This window comes from Coloeus monedula (assembly GCF_965178545.1).
Source record: "Coloeus monedula genome assembly, chromosome: 1".
In the NCBI taxonomy this organism is placed as follows: domain Eukaryota; kingdom Metazoa; phylum Chordata; class Aves; order Passeriformes; family Corvidae; genus Coloeus; species Coloeus monedula.
The window spans coordinates 47,231,564-47,255,764 of NC_138781.1; the positions used below are offsets into that span (position 1 = coordinate 47,231,564).

The 24,201-nt window shown below is 41.3% G+C and overlaps 1 protein-coding gene across 1 annotated transcript in view; it reads left to right on the forward strand.

The window, feature by feature from the left end:
* The window catches only part of BMPER (BMP binding endothelial regulator), a gene marked incomplete at its 3' end in the record, with an annotated part of 146,189 nt that overhangs the window by 8,778 nt on the left and 113,210 nt on the right, over positions 1-24,201 (forward strand). Inside the window, exon 3 of the mRNA XM_082286003.1 lies at positions 15,401-15,500. Coding sequence (XP_082142129.1) covers positions 15,401-15,500 — 100 coding nt within the window. The remainder of the gene's footprint in view (positions 1-15,400; positions 15,501-24,201) is intronic.

A 24,201-nucleotide genomic window follows, 5' to 3' on the forward strand; every position in this document is an offset into this window, starting at 1 on the left:
ATCCAATCCATCAAGGTTGAAAAAGAGATTCTCTTTTGTGTAATTAAAGGATCAGATAACTCAAATACAAAAGAATATGTATAAATAATACATGGAAAAGTATGAAGGGCACAAAAGTGCCATAAAATAAATGGAAAAATGTAATATAACTTGCAAATGCCTTTGGAATGCGTCTACAATAAGTGCAAAATGGATCAGTCTAAGTTAGGACACTTTTATATTGCCAATAAGAAAAACATTATTAAAGAGCTGGTCCAGTATCAAAATGGCATTTTAAAAGCATACGGTTACCTGTATATAGTTTTTATTAGCTTTCAAGTTTCTTCCATTGAGTTGTTAATGGTCTTTTTAAAAATTATGGTTCTGTAAGTGAATGGCTCACAGTGTCAGTACTTCTGCTGTTCTGGTTTGTGCCGCTGTATAAAAATAGAATTTTTTTTCCCCACCAAATATCTGGTTTTATTTCCCCATCATGTTTTAATAGAAAATTTTGAGGGAAGAAAAATATTAAAAAACAACCAAAAAATCAAATGAAAATGCAACCTTTTTATATTGAGCTCATGGTCAAATAAAAGGCCATTGTGAAGAAAAAAACCCAGTTACTACATAAAAGCTTTTACCTGTATTACTACTATTAAAATGACTATCATAATGGTACTTGCTCACAGTGTACCTAATAACTGCTGTGATTGCTTCCTCTGAGGCCTCTTGGCCTCTTCATCTTATGCATTAAGCTGCAGCTAAAAAATTCCTAGTCCGATTGTTTGGCTGATCGAGCTCTGTGCAGCATTTTGCTTTTGTGCAGCAGTGAATCAAGTGCTGAGCTCTGGGTCCAAGTACAGCGTCGATCTCATCCCTTATCATCCACAAAAGCTGACCTTGTCTGCTGACACCTGAATTTCATATACTTTTTGTCTGTCTCTCCCATTTATTTATTAGACTTTTTTCCTGTTTTTTTTTGTTTTTTACATTTCCCCTCTGTCTAGAATCCACTTGCTCTAGGTAGTTGTCCATAATTGGATGATAAAGTAGGACTGTGTACCACCACCTCACTGGGAAAACAATGGATATTCATGCATTGTCTATGATTTTCATCCTTTTTACTTGTTTTGTCGTCTGTTCTACACATCAACCTCTTGGCTATAATTTTCATTTTCTGTATTGTATCCCAGATTTTTCAGAGGTGGAAGCATTGTACAGGTGTGCTGTGAAGTGCTATGGGAAATGGCAGTAGTGTGAAACAGCATTAGAGTCGGGATAGATTTGTTCTTGTGAGCACTAAGGATGGGGACGTGATAAAATGCCATGTAGAAAAAATGGTGCCAAAGACCTGATGTTTTCCCCGACAAATTGTGGTCCCAGTTTTTTTGAGTCCCTGTTTTAAGTAAACCTTTGCATGAAGCTTCAGTATTAGAGGTTGAATGAGGCCCTCTTTAACTCTGCCTCAGATCTCTGCTGACCTGGTTGCACTGCATTTTGCTCCGGAGTCGATCTAGTTCACACCATGCATCTACAGTGAGTCACCTGGTAGCAATGCAGCCTAAAGTATGTGTAAGCCTCAGCATGCAGTATTGAAACTTCCTGTAAGACTTGAGAAGTCGAAGACTGCCATTTCTACTTCACACTGAAAACCAGGTATAGCTCAGCCCTGGGCAGCTCAAGTGTGCTAAGTGTAACCCCAGGCTCCTCTGCTGACTGCAGGATCAGCTGTCCCCTTTCCCCAGACATTCATGGTGTGGCTCATTTCCTCTTTCATGGCTAAAGATCTTGCTTGAGGCATGGCAGCAGCACCTTGCACTCCTCCATAACCAGGGCGATGCAAGCAAATGTGTTGTACAGCCCTGGCCAGGAAAATCAGATTTCTGACAGCTCATAGGCTAGAAGTCTATGTATTTTGGATTGTGTTTTCTTGTTTGGGTGTGGGGTGGATTTTTTAGTTTTGTTGTTTTTTTTTTTTTTTTTTTTTTTGGGTGTGTGTGTGTTTGTTTGTTTGTTTGTTGTTTGTTTTTTAACTGCTCCTGACATGTTTATATTCAGTTATATTAAGTGGCTTCAATAGGAAATGGGAGTTTCCCCAAGGCTTGGAATCCTCAGAATGTATTCTGATGGCCAGCTAGAGTCATACATTTGCATTTGTTTTTCTGTTTTGTCTTAGGATTTATTAGTGGATGAAGAGTAACAAACCTTGGTTGTCCTGAGGTGGTCTCCTTGTTCTTTTTTATGTCTAGATGACCAGTTGAGGCATGGTTTGGGAGAGATGGAGAAGAGCTGATTAATGACTACTCTAGGGCTGCATAGTGATTATGATCTGATTGTGCCAGTTAGTGAAACATCTCGAGGTTGTGTCACCTAGAAACCATTGGGGCAGGAAGGAGCCAGGCAGGGTGGCTGGCTGGCTTTGAGATAAGGCTATTAGCTGAAGGATTGCCTGTAAGACCTAAAATACTGATAAGAGCAGAAGGCTTTCCTGCTACAGGGAGGCTGTTGATCATTTGCTTGTGACAGAGAACATTCTTTTTTCTGTATATGACACTGCACAGATGATAATTTTTATATGTAGCACTTAACCCTTCTACCCAAACAGTCCTGGGGACAGCTAGACTGGTGATTCAATCTGGAAAATCCTTTTGATTCAAATAAATGAATAAAGTTATTTTGGCAGGTAGAATGCAAAGCATGCAAAGTCTTTAGCCTGTAAACCAAGGGTAGGTGTTTGGGTTGTTTGTAAGTGCAGTGGATAAAAAATGCTGGAAAATTAAAATTGCTACACCTTAAAATGTTGAGGGTCTGGTAGTGTAAGAAACCTTTTTAACAGATGCATATTTGAGGCATAATCTGTCCATGATCTATGGACATGAAGCATTTCTGGAGGAAATTGTTGATGGGGACATTTAAGATGCAGCAGAGTGCACTGATACTGAACCAGAACTCGTTTAACATGAAAATGCAGAGGAAACTGAAGAAGTCTGCAATTTGTATGGCTTCTGGGAAAATGTCTGTATATGTTCAGTTTATCTTGGCAAGGTTTTCAATCCTCAAGCAAAAATCATTTGACCCAAAAATCAATCTGAAGATGAAATTTATAAAATATCTAGAGCTTGAGGCAATGGTAGTAAGAAATTTGAATGGTTTAATGCACTTGTTGTTACGTGAAGGGTACATATATGCTGCCTAGAACTGTGTATAATCATTTTAGTATAAAAGGAGTATCTTTGATATCATTGGGGTTTTTTTGAAATAATTAAGCCAGTCCACGTACAGAAACATACAAAGGAAGGAGCCAAAAAAGGGGAAAAGGAAGCAAATCATGTACCAGGAAAGGGAGTTTCCTGGAAGACAGCCATCTGGAGAGGTGAGTAGGCAGCTCCAGCCTGTTCAGTGGGCACAAAAACCGCTGGTGGAAGAGGATGGGGATATGATGCGACTTCAGGAAAGCTAGGCATGGCTCTGGAACCAGAGGTTTAGAAGGATTTGAAGTGTCTTCTGGAGAATTAATATGACTCCTCTGTGTTTGTAGCCAACTTGTGATTGTGGCCACAAGGTAATGCTCCCATTAGAGGGTTTAGGTTAACCCACTGAGTGGCGCTGAGTTTGGGCTGTTGGCCCAGGCAGCCCATGCTTACTGTCTTGTCTCCTCCATTGAGAAGACAGCTCCAAAGAGGAATTTCTTAGAGCCGTCATGCTGAGCAAAGAGCTGACAGCCGTTGCTGAGTACAAGGCCTTTCCCTTAACCCCCGTCTCTGTTTTGGGGCCAAGCACCTCATGCTGTGCCATTCAGGGTTCACTGCTCTGACCTGGGTGACAGGAGCATCTGCTTCTATATCACAGAGCTGAGTAGCTGGAGGCTGAGGGAGAACAGCAGTTTATTGTATAAAACAGTATGTCGAGAGTCACTGATGAAGAGATTAGTGATCTCATCTTGGTCAGGAAATTTCCCTCTCTTCTCTAGGGTAGAGAACTGCGTTTCAATTGCCCATGTAAAACAGGCTGCCCATGTGGACCGGCTGGATGAAACAGTGTTTCTCTTCCAACCCAGACCAGGATGTTTCTTGGCAACAAGGACTTTGTCTAATTGCAGAAGAAGGTACAGTTAATAAAAAATTAAGTTTCCAAGACCTCAAGTGGAGACTTTTTTACTTTTACTTGGTTCAACCGCAGGTTCTCCATTTTACACGTCGCTTGCGCCTTTCATCGTGAAGAGCTCTTCTTGTGCTAAAAGTGTGAAACTTTTGGATTTCAGATCATCTTTCTGCCTCCCCTAGCTGTTCAGGTAGAATGATTGCTGCCTGAGTTCTTGCTCAAAGATAACAGTGCTGTCCCACACAATGAAATCATCTTTGTCTGCCTCCAGAGCACTGTGGACTTCGAGCCAGGCATAATCTGTTTCTCTGACATTTGAGTCTCATTAATTGGGTTAACAAGATGCTATCTGCACTCCATACTTAAGTAAATAGAGCCTGCTAGCAAAGATCTTAATGGCACCTGATATATCACACTGCCTTTACATCTATCAAGAGGTACCACTGCAGGAGTCACTTCCAAAAGCAGGTTGTGTTCTTGGTCCCGTGGGTCCCTTTATAAGCTGTAAGAAATGCTGGTGGTCAAGGCCAACTGTTCAGATGTCTTTCAAGTGTCCCACTGGTGACCAAATCTCACTTTGTCAAGATGACAAATGACTTGTGCATACCCCATTCACCTTCAAGCTTCGCTCTAATGTCAGCTCCATTTACTTGTCAGAAACAGGTATTTTTTTTACTTCCCACAGCGCAAGTGGGAAAGGAAGGAGTGAAGGGAACACAGGCTGAGGAAAAAAACTGCTTGTATGGCTTCTATTCAATGTATTATTATAGTTGAGATTTGCAAGCTTTGGACATACCAGAATCTGTTTGTTTGTACATGTGCAAAACAGAAAGAAGGGAATTTGCTTTTCAGAAGTGAGAACTGACACTGCAGGGCTACTATTATGCAAAAACATGTTTTAACCACTGGATTTTTCAAGAAGAAAGTGGTTGTGCAAGATGAGTTTCTTATTTTGGACAGCAAATTTTTTCCAGAGCAGCATTTAAAAATAAGTGTTTAATTAACACGGTCTGCCCAGAGCATAGGGCATTGTGCATGTGTCTGCACTGAAGAGCTTGACTCAAACCTCTGAGCTCTCATGGGTGGTTTCATTGACTGCAGTGGTATTGTTATGTGGCTAAGTGATTGCTGCTGTGATTGAGGGCTGTTATATCTCACCCAAAAGAAGCCATGGCCAGGCCACAAAATATGGTCAAAGTCAGCTCAAGGACTGTGAAAGTGACATTGACAGCTTTGGCTTTTAATTTCTTCTCAATGACTTCCGTATCTCTTTTGCTTAGTCCACAAGTCAGAATATGCTTTTCCTCCTATTAGCTACAGCGTTGGCTGAAGTTTTGAAAGTCACAATCTTACTTAATTTGGCAGTGTGATTAATCACAACAAAGGAAAGCTTATTCCACCTTTCTTTGTCTCTGATGGAAGCAAAGAAGTTTGAGTAGATATGAAGTAGGAACACACAGAAGTGAGATGTGTCAAATTAAACATTATGGTGTCATAAGCTTCTCTGACTAATTCTCCTGGGACCTTGAGCCTTCCTTTGCTGGCAGCAGCTGGATGAAGACGGCTTGAGGATGACACTTGCTGTGAGTTGCCCATGATCCAGGATTACCATGGCCCCTACAAGATTTTACTAGCAGCCAAGCAGCAGTTGCAGCAAAAATGAGTGAGCCTTTGTGAGTTGAAAGCAGCACTAAAAGACCCTGAAAGCTCCAAGGAGTCCTGCCCGAAATGCTCCTTTTCCTTGTCTCTTCCCGCTCTTCTCTATACTGACTCACAAGTTGGGGGCTGTGCCTTCTCTCCGCAGACTGCTGTGAATAACCTTTTTTTATTTTCTAATACCACCGAGTAGCACAGGCAAAATCACATAAGAAAACAAATTCAGGGTCAGTGCTCAGTTTTCTTGCAAGTTCATTAAAACAGCAGTGTCTGGAGGCCTTTTGCCTAAATAATTTCATAATAGAAAACAGACTCTCGTTGCTTCTTTCTTTTGGGCTACTATTTTTATTTGGTTGTTGTTCCTCAAGCGTTTTGGTCCTACTTCAAAACTTGCTTCAACTAAATGAAGAGACTGTTTTTTTGGTGCTTTCCAGCTTTGTACTGCAAAACTTCTAGGAGTCTTCTAGATTATGAAGCTACAATTGACAGGGATCTTCCTCTCAAAATAACATTAAAAAACCCCAACATGTAGCTTAAACATTTGAAAGAAAATAAAAAACCCCTCCCCTTTCTCTCCCCCAGCTGAGATCTCCTGTTGCTGCTTCTGGCATGCATCACATCTTTGAGGATACAGTATCATGAGAAAACTGTCACTTGGTGATGTATTAGGGTAATATATCATGAGAGCATCGTTTCTTTAGAGGATATGGGCAGTAAAAGACATGATTCTGGCCAGACAGAGCAGCAGGGGACCCTGCTCTTTTTCTTTCCTTTTCTTTAATCTAGCCCTGTTTTTGTGTTGTACAGAAGTGAGTTTCTTCATGGGATATGACTTGTTGCAGAGTAAGTTAGGAGGCCCATTGGGCTTTTTAAAGTCTTTAAGAAGTACAAGGCCTCAAGGGCTGCTTTGTTCAAAGTTTTTAGAACAGACTGAAGCCCGAAACTAGGGCATTTGCCACTGCTGAAATCTCCAGTGTAAAGACTGAGTAAGCGGGCTTCAGACAAAGAAGGCAATAAAGATGCAATGACAGGTAACTATTGTTTGGATAATATATTTGTAAATCTAGCCTATCAAAATGTGATGAAGTGATACTTTTTTAAAAGGCAGGCAATGAATCTCTCTTTAATAAATGTCAAAAGAAGTTGTAATTCACAACATTAGGAGAAAAATTACTACTGGTCAGTATTCAGTCTCTAACAGAAAATATAGTTATCAAAAATAGGATTCAGAACTGATGTACTTTGCTTTTGATATACTTTGATTTTTATGTACTTTCTAATTGTTTTAATGGCTTTGTTTCTCTCTCATTGACAATATCTGCTGGAAAATAAACAGCAGTGTATAGTATTGGGATGAAATTAGTTAAGAAACAGAAGCAGAATACTGTTAGGGCACTCTTTTAACGAGCTGGGTTCATTTCTGAGATGAGCCAGAACATGCCACCATGGCTTGATCTAAAATTTGCTGAATTCAAAGTATTTAAGAATTTATTTTAAACCTTTGGTGTAATCTGCTTTGCCCTCTGTGAAATCATCTTGATAATTCATGAGTGTCGTCTTCAACAATTTTTAGGACTAGAATTTACTTAGGGTGTTTTCAGACCAATTTGTCTTGGCAGACTTCTCCTCCAAGCCATCCTATGGCACTTGAGGGGCACCACCATGTTCCAGGAGCTAATACACTCAGGGCAGCAATGCTGACCCACATCTACTGACTTCAGCTGTGTTTGGTTGATCAAGCTCAGGCAGTGGAAGCTTTTATGGCTCTCAACTGCCCGTCACTTCTCTGGGAGAATGAATTCTCCACCAGCTTCAATCAGGGTAAACCAGGCTGGGCTGAACCAGGTCTTTGACATCACTTATTTAGCTCAAAATAAGTTGGGCAGTGATCATCCAAAATGTTTTGTTGACTGATCTGAGTAGCTGAGAACATCCAGCAAGGAGTAGATCATAAAATCACAGGGCTGGGTCAGTGAGATGTAACCTTTTACAGCAGCATGGGTACAAGTTTGCACCCAGAGCTTCAAATTCACAGGTATTGCCTGTGACTACTTTTTTTTTAGGTGCTGTCATCAGATTTAGGTAACTGATAATTAATGCAAATTCTTTATTGGCAAAGTAGAAATATCATCCTATCAATTAAAATTCACTGAAAAAACATGTGAATTTTAAAAGTGTGTATCTCATGAAATGTGAAGCTGGTGTCTCTCGCAAGAATCCCAGTGCATAACCCTTCCTTGAAATCTGGCTCCTGGATTATTATGGGTAATTTTTGCAACAGTACGAACTGCTGGGAATTTGTGAAAACCCTGTCTCTTATTGCTAGAAGACTGCCATGCTATTTTGCTGAGAGGTAAAGAGTGTTGCCTATAGCTGTGCAGCTGAAAAACTCTAATCTGAAGCAGCACTTGGAGGGTGAGGTGGAGACAGGGAGACTGAGAGCTACACGATCTGGATCCTGCCCTGCCTTTCTCACTGACTCAATCTTCAGTTACAGTAATTGTGTCTGGCCATGTCCACCGTGTCCCTAAGCTCACTGGAGCAGGGATGTGCTGCTGCAATGTCTGATGTTCTGGGACCCTGACCCCAGCTGCAGCCTTAGCATTGAAGCCAGCAAAAGTAGGAGGAAGAGACAGTGCTTTCTTTTCACCAAATGCTGGTGCAGACGGCTGCTGTTGGAGTGTTGGGATTGCAGCAGGCGACTGAGGTCACTTCCCTCGTGCTGGTGAACATCATTAAGCACAGCAAAAAAATAAAAAAAATCTGTCCAGTCTGTGAGGGGTTGTGAGTGATTTGTCCTGAATCACTTGCACATACTCGTGTCTTCCTCACAGCAGTGGGGAATACCCATTTGAAGTGAAATTTGGTGTCATCTTTCAGCAGGGCCTTTGTTTTAGTCATCTTTCTTACGGAGCAGGGAGAGCTCGAAGTATGAAGGGGGATGGTTGATGCTGGCTGAGCATCACCACAGGGAGAGCTGTGGCCTCCTCCCTGCTCACCCTGAGAGGCCAGGTAAGATAAACAGATTACAGGGATGAGGGGGAAAATTGGAAGCTACTGAGTGCTCTGCTCAAGAAAGGAAAGAGAGACTGTGAGCTGAACTAAAATACTGTCATTTGTATCTAATGCAATTCATGCTGAAATCACGGTCATGTTGTGCCATGGGCAACGACCTAATGCTGAAGGTACTGAAGCATATGTTTGACTTTACTCCTGTGAGTTGTCCCATTAAAATTTTACATGCTTAAAATAACAGGACCTTTCTCTCTCTTGGTGAAGCATATGGCTTGGTGTTTGTAGGTTTATGTGGGCAAATGGAGAGAACTCTACCATTTTGCAGAGAACAGACATTGTTTCATAGGGAAATATTTTTTCCACCTTGAATTTAGAAATGCATCTAGTGTGCTAAACCGTTTTTGTTACTGTACCCACAAAATTTGTTTTGCAAAGAAAAAACACCCCAGCAGATAATTGGAGGGGAACAAGAGAAATGAGACCTTATCCTCATCTCCCTTGACAGTGGTTGAAAGTATCTGCAAACATCTCTCCTTGGGGAGTGGTATCTCCTCCCTGAAGCCAAATCATGTGGCTCTTCCTCAGGTAGAGAAATGCTCATGGAAGACAGCAGTCCCACAGTTTTAGCAGGGATCTCTTGCTTGCATCAACTCTGCTGTTGAAGGGAGGTTTGTAAATCGGACCTGAGACAGCGAGTTCCAGGCAGGAGCGCCAAAGAGGCAAGGGTACTATTTTCAGAAAGAGCCTCAGGATTTGTCTAGACCGTGAGCCAAGCATGTGTCTGAGCCTGTTCTTGAGTTCAAGTTGGCCCAGCATCGGGGTTGTTTGCACGTAAACATAGGTGCAGGCACAGGCTTGGGAGCATGGTGCTCCCAAGCTTTGCTGAGGGACAGAGCCTGTGACCAGTGCTGGCCCAAACCTTTGCTCCTGTGGCCTGTGGTGTGAGTGTGGCTTCCTGTGCACTTGAGAGGATGCTCTGGCCGTGTGCAACACCTGGCAGAGATTCCAGCAGCATGGCCTGAGAACATGGGGATCACGGCACGTGGCGGGAGCCTGCGTTTGAGCCTGCCCTTTGCTTTGTGGTGGAGAGGTTGTCTATGTGAATTGAATACACTTGTTTCCTTAATTTTAAATGGCTCTTTCTTCTCCTAAGGTCACATGTGCGTATTCGAAAGCTCCATCCCAAATTCCTCAGGGGATAACTTTTGCCGTTGTTTGAAAATTGTTATTGTTTTCATGAGTGATCCCACAGGCTTCTCTAGCAGAAACTTGGGGACACCCTGAGCTTCTTGGTGAGGAGTCCTATCAGAATTACCAGCAGAACTGTGATGAATTATGGTAAAAAATGAATGTTTTCATGATTAGTCATTAATGGGAGTCAGTTTTTCTACCTAATCTGTCTCTCTTGCTTTCATTATTTTTCTCTCCACAGCATTTTTTTGGTTAAATGAAAGTTTAAGCAACATTTTTCCCATTCAGTATAAATAATTAATAACCTCAGGGTATCAGAAATGCAGCACAAGCTTCCGAAAAGCACTTTCAATACATAAAAAGAAAGGAAAAAACAACCATCCCCAGACCATCACTGTGGACACCTGGCCCCCTGAGAAACCACATCTGCAATGTCTTCTGCAGCTAGCTGTGACAGCACAAGAGTGGGCCTGGGGTACCATTGATGGAGGTACTCCTTGGTACAGTCCTGGATAAACGAAGCAGACTCCTATTTTTCTTTTTTTTTTCTCTCTTGAATCCAAATCCAGGTTGAAAAGAGCCATGCTCCTGGTGGCTGCTGTTAGCCGGCAGGAGTCCAGTGGGGAACCCTGTAGAAAGTTGGCTGTGGCTTCCAAGCTGTGGTTTGGCACATATCCTCTCCAAGATCTCTGCCAAATATTCAGACTCCTTTTTAGTGTTTTTTTTTTCTTCTTTTCATGTTGGCATTTTATTTAACTGTACCATATGAGTTTAAGGCTGTTAGTTTGATATAATTTGTCGCCAGAATGGGCTGTTTTGTGTGGGGTTCTTTGATGGAAGGTAAAAATATGAGGTGTATGTAGAAGGTGAACAAATTGCGTTGAGAGGAGGTTGTAGTAAAGGTAACATGAAGCAGTAACAGTGATATTGGGTCTGGTTAGTGTATCTCTCCTGTGTGGGAATTTGACATCACTTTTGCATGCCAAGTTAAGGAGACCCTTGGTTCTCAGTGGCAAAGTGTGGGAGAGGGGAGGAGCATGGACACCCAACAAAATTTCTGGTCTGTCCTGAAATGCATTAAACACGAGTTCTCCAGCAGCTGGGCTTGGTGAGTGCCGTGAGGAGTCCAGGGTGATCCTCCAGCACTTCCCTAAATGTTCCTTTCCAGGGGAGTCTGGGATTCTAGAGTGAGCCCTTTGCTGAGCTGAGCACTAACTGGGGAGCTGCGTCAGATGCGGCAGCATTGTTCTGGATCAGCCTGACCTCTTTTAAAAAAATACGTATTTTTCCAACACTAATAGTAACCTTAGCCGAGGTTCTCTCCCTTTCTGTGTGCGCGCCTGAGCACTAAATTAAAAGAAAAAAATAATCCCAGATGTGAATCTATAAACCATCTGTTTAAAATAACTATTGTGCAGGACTATAATTAAAAGTTATTTATTATGAATCTTGGGATCCTATTATGGATTTGACTGACTCCCAGGTTTCTGACTTAGCAAACGGTTTGTGTATTTATGAGCCATGTGTCTCTTCCGCACTTCTTGGTGCCAGAGTGCATGTCCTTTAAACAAAAGGGAAAAAAATCCCCTACCCTCCCATAACTGTTGGCTTCTGATTGTTGCCGTCTAAGAAGTTTTCTCTTAAGAACAGCAAAATTCAAAGTATCTGAGAGCTTTCAACAGATTCAGAGACGCTGTTGACAGCACAGATGGAGGCTTGGTAATACAGCTCTCCTGCATGCAGCTACTTAGTGACTTTCCAAATGTATGTCTGGGACAAGTAATGAAATGTTATGATTACTGGGGGCAGGAGGGGACATAACTGGAAGGAAAGGATTTGTTGCTTAAGTCCCATTTGCTCTCAGCCTCCACTTTGCCCTTGTGAAATGTGAGGGAAGGAGGCAGCAAAATTGAAACAAGCAGATGGACAGTAGACAGTAGTGTTTTGGGCAACTGGGTGAAGCGAAAAACCCAGCCTCCAGATGACAATTACTCTTTGTTTTATTTTTGTACTTTTACACCCAGTGGACCCAGGAGATCTGCACTGGATAATGCCTGACTGCAATAGACTAAACAATGATTTACCAGCCCTGCTTTATCTGCTGCAGGCCTGTGATGGATCAGCATGGTACATTAACCCTTTCCTCCACATCTGCTGGCCTTGTTTTCCACAAGATACAGCACTGAGATAAAACAGCAGGACTTTTTAAAAAGAATTTTGGGATAATAGTAATAATAGTAACTGAAGCAGTAGGGGAGCTACACTCACCTCTTCTTAGTTCAAGAGGGATTTTGCCATGAGGACTATGCTAGGGCAGCAGTATGTTGCAATTGTGGCTCTATTTTATATTTTTTCAGCAAAAGGCCCCAGAAGGAGTGGTGGGGCTGCAGCCTTGAGTGATGCAATACCTCACACCCTGGAAGAGCAGCCCAGCCCTGATGGTAGGGAGTTAGGCAGCTGGGGTTGACATCTGAAACAGCCTGTTTTGGAGCCATCTGGGCCTTGCCTGTAACAAGCTAGAGAGGATGAACATCATCTTTGCAAATCCCACCCTGTTTAAATGCTTAGCTGCTCTTCCTGTGCTGGCAAAGATTGGCTCTATTTACCTGGGACACACGGAGCTGTCCTTTAAGGCAGGAGGATGCAGCTTCTCCTCCAAGGGACAGCTTCCTCTTTTATTTGGGAAAAGCAAAACAAAACAAAACCAAACCAACAAAAAACTCCAACCAAACAAGAGAAAAGACAAAAACCCCAGAGGTGCAGTGGATGGATGGTAAGTGTGGCACCTCCTGCCCACCTTTTAGCACCATGCTGTGATAACTGAGCTTTGAGACAGTGATCCAGATTTGCTGCCCTCTACATCCAGGGACAATTCAATGGTTCATCTCCTGCTTTCCCCACAAGTATCCGTGCTGTGAGGACCAGTGACTTGTGGGAGCACAAAGAACAAGCCCCTTTCTGCTGAAGCGAGGCCACTGAACAGCAAATAGTTCAAAGTCTACTGAGTTAGAGAAAGGAAATGTGAATCTGTAGCTTACAGCTTAAGACACCCTCCTAGACAGAAGGACCCTTCAGTTCCTGTCGCTGTGCTGTGGGCCACTAATATTCTTCATGTGGAACAGCTGCTGAATCCAAAACAGCCCTTGGCATCAGCACATTAATTGCAAAATCTTCCCTCCCAGAAAACCTGCTAAACCAGCAGCTTGGCTGGTGATAAGGAAAGATGAGCAAGACCCAAATTTGGCTGCCCCTGTGGGGTGGCTCAGTGGCACCAAGCTCATCACTGGAGAGAATTTTCCTGATTTTAGCAATGTGGGAGAAACAGGAGGCTTCTGCTTAGGAACAGTAACTAGCAAGTATTTCCTGTTTGAAATATGTGCATTGGGGTCATCCTTAGGAACTTCTTGCATTGCCAAGAAGAAGAAACCAGGATGTACCTGAGGGCAGAAGGAGGCAGACAGCACTCAGGGGAGAAATTGCCTAGGAAGCTGGGCTGCATGAGGCATTTACCCCAGTAGTCCTCTGGGAACAAGGGAATTAAAACAAATACAGAGCTGTGTTATTCTTCTGGTCCCTCTTGCTGCCATCTGCAACAATAATGTCATCGTTCAAGGAGAGAGCCCAGTGGGTAGCTGCCCACTGGCCCCCCTTACTGGCCCAGCTAGGTTGGTTCTGAAGGGCACTGTGCATCTCGCTTCTCTCAGAGGTCCACGATGTATGCTGCAGCTGGGTAAATCATGTTCTCCACAGGAACAAACTGTAAACTGGGTTTTGGCCTTCCTTCACACCCACTTTCACCAGGCAGAAGATTTTCCCACAGATAAAAGGTAATGGGGCTGATAGACTTATTAAATCTGTCCTTAAGCAAACTCATGAAAGAGAATCAGATCTTAGCAGAACCCTTTAAAATACAAATTGTAGTTGAGTTGGTAAGCTTGATTCTGCTGCCCTTCAACAGACTTTACAGGGGCACCATGTTCCTGTAAAGGGAATCAAGATTTCACTGAGCACTTTAAAAGAGATGTTGAACCAGTTGCAATTCTGTGTCGTGGCTGCTTTGTGCCAGTCCAGAGCTACAGACCTGCCATAAATTTGGCTTAACCTGCTGGTTAAATTGCATTTATGGTTGCTCTGCAGTGCTGGAGTGATGCAGAGCAGCCAGCATGTAGCAGTGACCTGGGTTTTTACAGTAATTGTATGTGTTGCTGCAGCTGCACTTTAGGGCCTGATTCTCATTTGCTGATTTCACACTGTCTTGGTGAGAGTGAGTCCTCATTTATACTGATAAGACTGAAGTGCCTTTATAGCTCCCATCAGATCAGGCAGAGACTTTGAAGTAAATAAACCTCTGATTTTAGACAAAAGGCTGGCGTGTAATAAAAGCTGCATGTTATTCTTCACAGGCACCTTGAATAAGGCCACAGGGAGTAAAATAAAAAGACTGGAAAGCACAGCTTCTTTTTCTTTAGTTTTATGATTTACATTTTTCTAACCCTTTGATTTTTTGGTCTCTAATTAAGTCATAAGATTGGGTGAGGTGGGTACTTGCATGTACTAGACGGCCACCTGTGTCACCTAATGAACTGAGCTACTAATTATAGGTGGAGCTGACTTCAGAGGGCTACTTTAAGTAAGGAATTTGAAGTAGCAAAATTTTACTAAAAGAAACACCCAAAGTATTTGTTTTCTGCACCTATTTAATGGCAGGGATAACCAGAAGGGTTGACACCACTGGGATAAGGTAGGCAATAAATGGAATATTTTTGCTGCCTGCTGTCGCACATCCTCTATTGACATTCCTTAATGTGCTCCTTGGCCTTGGGAAATCACTGCCTTTTTGCCATAGCAAGATCACCCTATAAGGTACAGTGATTCTGTCTGCTCATGGTGTTTCATTGATTCTCAACATTTTGGGGTGAAAGATGAATTAGACTAATCATCTTGCTTGGTATAGTACATAGTAGCATCTTTTAGAGAACCTGTAGGCAAAATTGATTTTCTGCAGTGGCAGAATTTTGTCTTCTCTGAGGTTACCACCTCTTTCTCTGCCATTTGTCCTTCTGTCACCATGAGAAGTGATTCCTGAGCTGTGCAGTTCATGGGGCAGCTCCTCAAGACCCCGAGGATATTTTAACAAGCACATCATGTAGGTTGTTGTTCATTTAATTAACATGGATTTCTTCGGTGCAGCACATTTTCTGTACGAGACTGGATAGCAGTCATGAATTACTGTCTAAGTGGGGTTTAAACACCATTTACTTGGGCTTCTGGATTATTCAAAGACTGTTTTCTACTGTGTTCCTTCAAGGGAAAAAGGATGTATTGAATCACAAGGACCTCTCCTGAAGCAAAAGAGCAGACTGCTGGCCCCACATTTTATCTTCTGAATTGCAAGAAATGGTAGCCTTGGGTTTGGTTTGCTTGCAATACCTTTTGTCTTTTAATTTTTTTTTTCCAGAATAAGGAAGTGACGTGCAAAAGGGAGAAGTGTCCAGTGCTCTCCAAGGACTGTGCTCTCGTCATTAAGCAGAGAGGAGCCTGCTGTGAGCGTTGCAAAGGTGCTGTTCCCTTCCTGTTGTTTTCCCTCTTTTTAAAATGTTACCAGTGCACATTTAGGTTGCCAAAGATAGGACAAAATTCGTAGCTTCTCAGCTGGGACTTGGCTGTCACCAGAGGCTAGAAGAGGGCAGTAACCATAACTGAAATATATATGGTTACAACACTGAGGGAAATACATAAATTCACATATTTGTCCTGCAATTATTAGTTCTTGCACAGCAACAATCCTTTAGAAATACATCTTTATTCTTCGTTGCCATGTTGTCAGTTTTTAAAGAGTTACCCCCATTCTAATTTTATCAGAAGTATTTTAGGTCAACATCAATCTGCTAGTAGTCACTGGTCAGTAAGTAAGAATCTCTTTAACTTTTTATGTGGTTAGACAGAATAGGAATAATACTTTAGAGTAGTAAAGAGCAGGGTAATTATCCATGGCTATTCCCATTTCTCCTCATACTGGAAACAAACCAAGCAAATTTGATTCATTTTATTAAACATGTCCTGATTCAAACAATAGTATTGTGGACATTTTTATGAAAGCCAAATAAGCAACAGTCTGAACATTATACATTTATTTATTGACCAATAGTGTATATTCCAGGATGTTTAAAACAATATAATTATCAAATTAAAAAAAAAAAATGTGTAAGCATGCATGGCATGTATCTGCTATGTTTAACAACATGAAAAATATGCAAGTAGATGAAGTTGAAAAGTAGTCTTTTTTTTTTTATATTGATGCAGTAAGTAATATGTGCTAAACCACTGATTTTGCTGAGGGACTGCTGACACAATCAATGAGGTGGAGAATGTCAGATTCAGACAGCTTTACTTTATTTCTCCTCTGTCTTTTTAATTCTCCACTGGTGATTGTGTGGTATTGAGAGGGAGATAGGGTAGGATAAATGGTTGGGAAATAAAAGCATTTCTTGCCTTCCCAGAGGAAATGCAGGAAAACAGATTACTCTGAAATTCAGATGGAAGAGACATGATGGATGTGTATTTTTCCTGGAAGGTTGCAGGGGTGTGTTAGATGCTGTGCTTATGATTTGCTTCTGTGCTGCAGCTTTGGAATAGTTTTGGCAAGCCCCAGTTTGAGGATTTGTCTGGAAACATGATGCTTAAAAGAGGAGGAAATGAAGTGGAAAAAAATTAAAGCGTTACTGAAACAATAAGAATTTGAAATTACAGATTTTACACAAATTACATGTAATTTACTTCTTTTGTCAAATTGTGTTTACTGTCAGCTTTGTAGGAAGAGGTTGCTAAGTGTCAGTTTGATAAGGATGGAGTTTGAGTTTTCATTTTCTGAAAATTCTATATACGTGCATATGCATATGTGCCTGCATGCATGCAAAATTAAAAAAATGAATGTTTCAAAGCTGAGGATACAAGCAATATTTTAATTCAGACTCCTTTTTAAGATTTTCTGTTTATCCTGAATTGGGGTGGGTACCTACAGAACATTATTGGTAGGCTTGAGCCTGGCATCTGCAGATTGGTATGCTTGACATCTCTATTCAAAAATAGAATCAGGAGGCACATGGATACTTGAGCTAGAAGAGGGATGAATTAGCTACGATCTTTTCAATGTATCAATGGACAGAGAGATCCCACTAATAGGCATCCAACAAGATCCCTCACAAGGAAACTGCTGAAGAAACTAAGCAGCCCTGAGTTTGTAGAGGTATTCTTCTCATCAGCAAATAAATAACAAGTGTATGATTGCTTTCGTAGTAAAAAAATGTTGTGAACATATCCTTGCAAAGATCTCAACTTGTTAAAGTGCTCAGAAATTATCTAGAAAAGGGGTGAAAAGGGACAGGAGGTTTGCTGCTCGTGACCTGATCTCTGTAGCACAGTAAAGCAAGAGGATGGCCTGTGAGGAGCTGCAGAAGGTGCTCAAGGCACTGAACAACTGATGACAAAGCAGCAAAGGAAGTTAAGGTGGATGGGAATAAATGAGTGCACACAGGACAAAACAGTCCTAACTTTACAAATACAATACTGGGCTCTGAGTTGACAATAACTGAATGGCAATCGTTTCCTAGTGTTATAAAAGATACTTCTGTGGTGTGATCAACTCAACCCTCAGCAGTTCTCTAAAGGAAAAATTGAATGCTGAGTTTGTTAGGAAAGGAGCAAAGTACAAACCAAAATGCCCTGTTTTCCCTCTGAATCAGACAGGCTGCTTCTTCCTGCCCTTCTGGAGGCTAAAGTAGAGCTATGGACCTTGCTGTGTATTTTTCACACTTCCTGAGGTGTCTCTTAGTAGCTGCTATCAGACAGAAGACTATTGACTAGAAGGATTCTTAGTCTGATTTAAGATGGCAGTTCCTATGTGCTTAAAATGCAAGAAGAACATTAAGTTTCTCCATTTAAACAAAAAAAGCTCTCAAGGACTGAGTTTTCAAAGTATATGTGAAATTTCTGAGTAGGTTTTTCTGTGCTTTCTTGAAGGTAAAGCAAAATATGCACCCATTTAACTCCCACAGTCTTGACACCACACACTGTCACCAGGTTGTTCCGGGGGAGGCTGCTTGCTCTCCCACTGCTCTGAGCACCTGCTGAAGCTCCTGCTCTGTGTAACATCTAAAATGAGTGTCCCATGGGGAGTAACTGGAGAATCAAAGCTGCAAATACCAGCCTGGCAGAGTAACACTTCAGCTACTCCCTTTGGTGTCGCAGCAGCTCCCCAGCACTCCCCACATGAAGTTCAGCTGCAGCCGGGACTTGGCCCTGCAGCACTTGTTCTCAGTTACTATTTTGTCAAGCTGCCAGAATGCCCATGGGGAATGCAAGCAGGAAAAGGGAAACAGGGATTTTTTTTTTTTTTTTCTTCTTTTTACTAGCTGCATTTCATCTAAACATGAACAAAATGTTACCAAGGAAAGACATCAGAACTTGATGGCTTTTTTCTTGGCTTTGTTCCCAAAGCCTGGGAGAGCTTAATCAGGCCTTACAGGCTCTTGCCAGCTCTCTTTGATAGCTTCACGTCTTCCTACCTTGTGAAGAAATGTATGAATGAGTGAGTGAATGAATGAGTGGCTGCTGTCATCTGAGCACAGCATCAGGAGGATAACATTAAGACCAAAGGGCATGTTCCAGAACGGGCTTGTGTAGGAAGGAAACCACAACTCATGAGTCATTTGTGACATCTCTGCTAGTGCATTTTATTCTATCATGAGGAGCACAAGGTCATTCCTTGCTCATTGCAGGGGGGTTGGACTAGATGACCTTTAAAGGTCCCTCCCAACCCAAACTATTCTATGATTATATCTGCAGCAGTGCACACAGCTGAACTCTCCTATTTAGAGCTTTGCATACAGGAGAAACTGAATTGCTGGTAGAGAACTTTTCCTGAAAATGGTTGTGTGCTGAACATAAATCCCTTGCTTTCATTCAGGTATTTGTATGCTACTTAGATAATTTCTAGCACTTCTTTTTTTCATATTTCTTAATAAACAGAAAAAGAAAGGAAGAGCAGCTAGTACAACTTTTGCAATCAGAAAATTCACTGGTGGAAAGTAGCATATGAAAAGATTTGGCTTTACTTTGTCACAGAATCACAGAATATCCTGAGCTAGAAGGATCCCACAAGGATCATCAAATTCTGACTCCAGGCCCTGCACAGGATAAGAATGTGCCTGAGAATATTGTCCATGTGCTGCTTGAACTCTGTCAGGCTTTGTGCTGTTACCACTTCCCTGGGGAGCTGTTCCAGTGCCCAACCACCCTCTGGGTGAAGAATCTTTTCCTAATATCCAACCTAAACCTCCCCTGACACAGCTTCATTCCCTCGGGTCCTGTCACTGGTCACCACAGAGAAGAGATCTGTGCCTGCCCTCCCTACCCCTCCACTTTCCCTTGTGAGGAAGTTGTAGACTGCAATGATGGCTAAGATTTAAATTAAGATTTAAGGTTTAAATCCTCCAGACTAGCCATGTGTTTTAACAATGTTCTTGACTTTAGGCCCATAGGACGTCGATTGTTAAGTCGGTGGGGCAAAGCTCACTTTGGTTGTGTGTTTGGAAAAGTCTGAAACAGAGAAATGTGGGTCCATGCTTATGGCTCCCTACTGCAAGGAGAATGCAGGTGACTCAGTCTAATAGGAAGAGTTTTCAGATATAATCATAGGATAGTTTGGTTTGGGAGGGACCTTTAAACATTATTATTTTCACAGATATTTACTATAGTTTATAAAATATACCATATACCTCTAGCATGCTATTCATTTTGAAAACACTAAAAAATTAAGCCCTCTTATTACTTTTGCATAGGATAAGTAGGCCACTTTTCATTTTTTGGGGTTTTTTAAAATATATTTAATGAAAACCTATGAGGTCATTGAGATTACAGAAATAGATTTGGCAGCATTATCTTATTTAGTTGGATGGAGACCTGTCACTTAGATATAGAGCTCTCTACACATCAAATAATAAGTTATTTGCACTCTGAAGTGGTATTACTGGCTCAGGACTGCATAAAGTTTTCATTTCTAAAATTGTGCACCATATTCTGCTGTCTTATCCTAAGAATCTGAATCTTCTATGGATGTGCAAAGACAAAGTTGGTGGGAATTGTTTTTTCAACAAAGAAAACTTGTTCAGAATTTTCTTTCACTTCCCGTGTGCACTTTTGCATTTTTTGTCCTTGTTAACTTTTGAGAATTACTGAGGTTTTTTTGTTGTGGTTGGTTTTTTGGTTTTCTTTTTGTAATTAATTATTGATCCTAGAAATTCTTGTGCTATGCTCCATTGATATGGAATCTGTCAGAAAATGGAATCCCAGCCCAGGCAACAACAGTCTACTGAATATTGAATATCCAAAGATATCATCGTTAATTGTGCATTTCATGGAAAGTATATCAAATACTTTGGTTGAGGATTGCAGCCAATTTCAACTATTAGGGCTTGCAAAGGAAGTTAGAGGGAGGTTATGAGATTATCAGTGTTCTGGCTGCTCTACTAACACCCTGCAGGATCCATATGTACCTCTGGCACTTTGTTTGCCTTCGGACTCCCCTAGTATGAGGTGCATGAAGTGCCTGACACCACTTTGGTGTCCTACTGCAAGGCTGACTGGGGGGACCTTTTTGTGGGGCCCCAGTGGAGCACTGCAGCCCACCCTTGCATGCTTTAAGGCAAGCTGTCTGAGACAAAGGATAATACATGGATGGAGGGGGATGGGATGTGAAGGTAATATATGTATTTTCCTACAGAAATCTCTTTCACCTTCACCTGAATAATCTAGTCCTGGCTTCTGTCATGGACTGGTTATGGAAAGACATGGTTTGAGGACACAATCAAGCCTAAACTTTTCTACTGACCCTTCTCACTGCTTCTGAGTCTCTTGGTAGAGTGGTCCAGCTCTGAATCCGAAGGTCTGTTTCTTGAGGCTGGAAGTACGCGTTCATCTCAGTATTCATTCAGATTTTAGCTTTGTATTTCAAGAAAAGGCAGAGGTTTTGAAGCAGTGACAAATAGCCACTAGGGACAGTACCATTCAGTACCATCACAGTGACAGTTTTAATTACTTCTGGTTGTGCCTAAGAACAGATCTCTATCTCTCCATCCTTACTTTGAGTTGACTCTTCTTACAAAGGTCTTAGCACATACATTTGACATCTCTTGAATGTCTGGTGTATGCTGCTGAGTTCAGTAGTGCCTCAAATTTCAGATGCTCGTATTACCTTGGTGAATATAATTTTCCATTTATGTAAGAAACATTTAATGAGCAGTCCTGTCATGTTGTCATAAACATTTTTTCAGTCAAATATCAGTTATCCAGATTTTCACATTGATAATTTTACGTGTAATGCTTCTCTGGAACAAAATGATAAACACCTTAGGATGTGTAGTACTGGAATAAGAATTTTTTTACTGTTTAATTTTGAAGGTGTAAGCTGTACAGATCATGGATGATTTTGCTGGTGTGAGAAAATTGGGTACAGGAGCAAGTAGTTGTGTCACTGAGCAACATCATTCATGACAGCCTTCATGCCCATGAGAGGTGACAATTCTCCAGCTGCCAGGCTTGGTGAACACATCAAGTATCAGCTCAAGATTCAATGGCAGCTCTAACTATGCCATTTTGGATGGCAAGGTGCCTAGGGACCCTGCAGGGCAACATTTTTCCACCCTATACGTGGAACACAAGACATTTGGGAAGGTAAAATTCAGTTCCAGTTGTGTGCAAGGGGCAAAAAGAGCCCTGGGAGGAGTTGAAGTCTTTGTTTCTGCTGCTATTTGCTCAGTGAATATGGGCTGCCTCGCATCCTACATGTGTGAACTGTGCGGTCCTAGCACAGCTCAGCCCCATGGCTTCTTCACTCTGCTCTGTTGGGCGGCCTTTATATGGCCCCTGTGCATCCCTTGGGTATTGTAATAGCCATGGCTCAGCTGCAAATAGGTTTGCTTGTACTTGGTTACAGAGGAAAGAGTTGGATTTTCACTGTTTAGAGCTAGACTTGATAAGCATGGGAGGTTTTGTATACATTTTCATGCTTCTGTGTTGACAAATGAAGACCAGGGTTATTCAACAGGAAGTTTAATTTTCTGGTAGCTGTCAATGGCTCTACCATCACTAAGACATGTGAAAATATATTTCATAATAGGTGTATGTGTGATTCACAGTTCTTTTATTTTGGCTATCTGATTTCGTGCCAGGGGAATACTGCAGAATGTGCAAGTTATTCGTGGGGTTTTTTTGTTGTTTAGGGTTTTGGGGTTGGCTTTTTTCTTTTTTTTTTGGCTAGAATTGGTATTTAGTGTTAGCATGCCTGGATACCTCCCTGAGGATTAATTTATCAAACACTAAATAAAACATGTCTTCTGACTGTTTTCTTTTTCCTAATGTTTATTTTCCATGCCAGTAGAGAGGTTACATTTTTTAAATAGAAAGTGGAGGGAAAGCAAAAAAAGAGACTTAATAGGAGAAGAAAGATGCTGAAGAAATGAGGGATGAGGAGCCAGTCTATTGTGCACCAATCTGTCTGTTTCTCTTGGGAGAATAAGGAAATGACTTGTCTATAAAATTCTCATTAGACTAAAATAAGCACAAGTTTCTTCTGGAATCTAATTAGGCAATGTCAAATTGAGTAATAAAGGGTTGTTTTTTAATGAACTCCTGAGGACACTGGCTGAGCTTTAGCACTGCTAAACTGTCTCTTAGAGTCAATTTCCCTATCTTCATGGTACTATTATATGGTTGGGTATCTGGGGAAGAAGAAAAAAGGGTCATTTATCAAAGTTGTAGGATTTGGAAAGACAAATGGCTTCCTGATCATCAACTTGTCCACATGCCAATAGCAAAATCTGCTATAATTTACCTCTTTTGTTATTCCAGTCCAGTTCTCTGCAAGGGTGCTTGTTTTAGAATGAAATTGTTCTTTCAAATTAAATTGGCCAAGAGTTGGTTTATTATAATTGAAACAAAGGTGCCAAGTATGGCATGCACAGCATTGAAACAAAGTAGCTAAATAAGTATATTAAGAATTATTTAGCTTTTTTTTTTTTTTTTTTTTTTTTTTTTTGGTGCCAGAAGGACTCAATCTGGAGGATCATTTTGCATTTAAGAGGTGACTAGAAGGTAATTAGCATTAGTTTCTACTGCATATGCAACAATTGACCAACTTCAAAGTATTCAGTGGTTTGGTTAGATTCAGATAAGCAACTTTAGGCTTGCATGTTTATCCAGGACTTATCTGAACTATTTGGGTTGAAGGAGGTAATGGCAACAAAACCTACAACTAACTGAAAGTTAATATTTTACGTTAATAAAACACCAACTATTTTTAAAGAAAGGAGCAGGAAAGACTGAAAAATTAGGACACACTCCTTGACTGATATGAATCACTTTAGCATTTTTAAAATTGATGTAGACCACTAATATTTAACTTCCTTCCATATGTGGAATCCTAAAGGTTTTCGTTATGGGGTATGTGAGTCAGGATCAAATTTACTTGTTAATGTCAAATCTTTCACATGCTCCTCAGGGTGTTCTCAACTTTTTGGGGTCCCTTCTTGAAAACTTCCTATGTAGCCCTTTTAAAGTTTTCTTTTAAGTAGGTATTCAGGCAGAAGTAAGTAGATAGCATTTAAGTGATAGTCCTAAGCTATGATCTTGATTTATTATTTTCTCCTGCTCTTCCTTTCAGATGGTGGATGGAAAAAGTAAGTTAATGTACTAATATTTCCCAAGGGCTTTTGGGTAGAAAAAAAAGCTTTAAAATGGCTTCTAGGAACTTCAAGTATCATATTCTGTTGTGGAAATTGACATCAGGGTCTTTGCTGATGCCTTTGAACACAAAATATTCAGTGACTTCTACTTTCCAGGCCAAATATGGTGGACTTTTAACCATAGATGAGCCAGAATGGCTTGACTGAGTTGGCACACAGAATGAGGCAGGTTACACTCAGATGAATTTAGGTGAGGCTCAGAAATTTCCATTCTATGAGTAGGGGGACTAGGAAAGTCTGGCTATATGTTTGCAGGTGTCAGGTGAGAGATTTGTACGTTGAAAGGAAGGTTCAGAAAAACTAGGTGGTATGTGGGGCTTTGTTTCTTTTTCCTTTTGAAAAGTTAGTGGGTGCAGCTCTGGGGGGTCCAAAGGGCAGAGTGTCAGGGCACACCTCTGGTCAGAGACAGGTTAAAGCATCACCCAGAGATTGTAAAACACTCCTTTCTTACCCTTTTCAG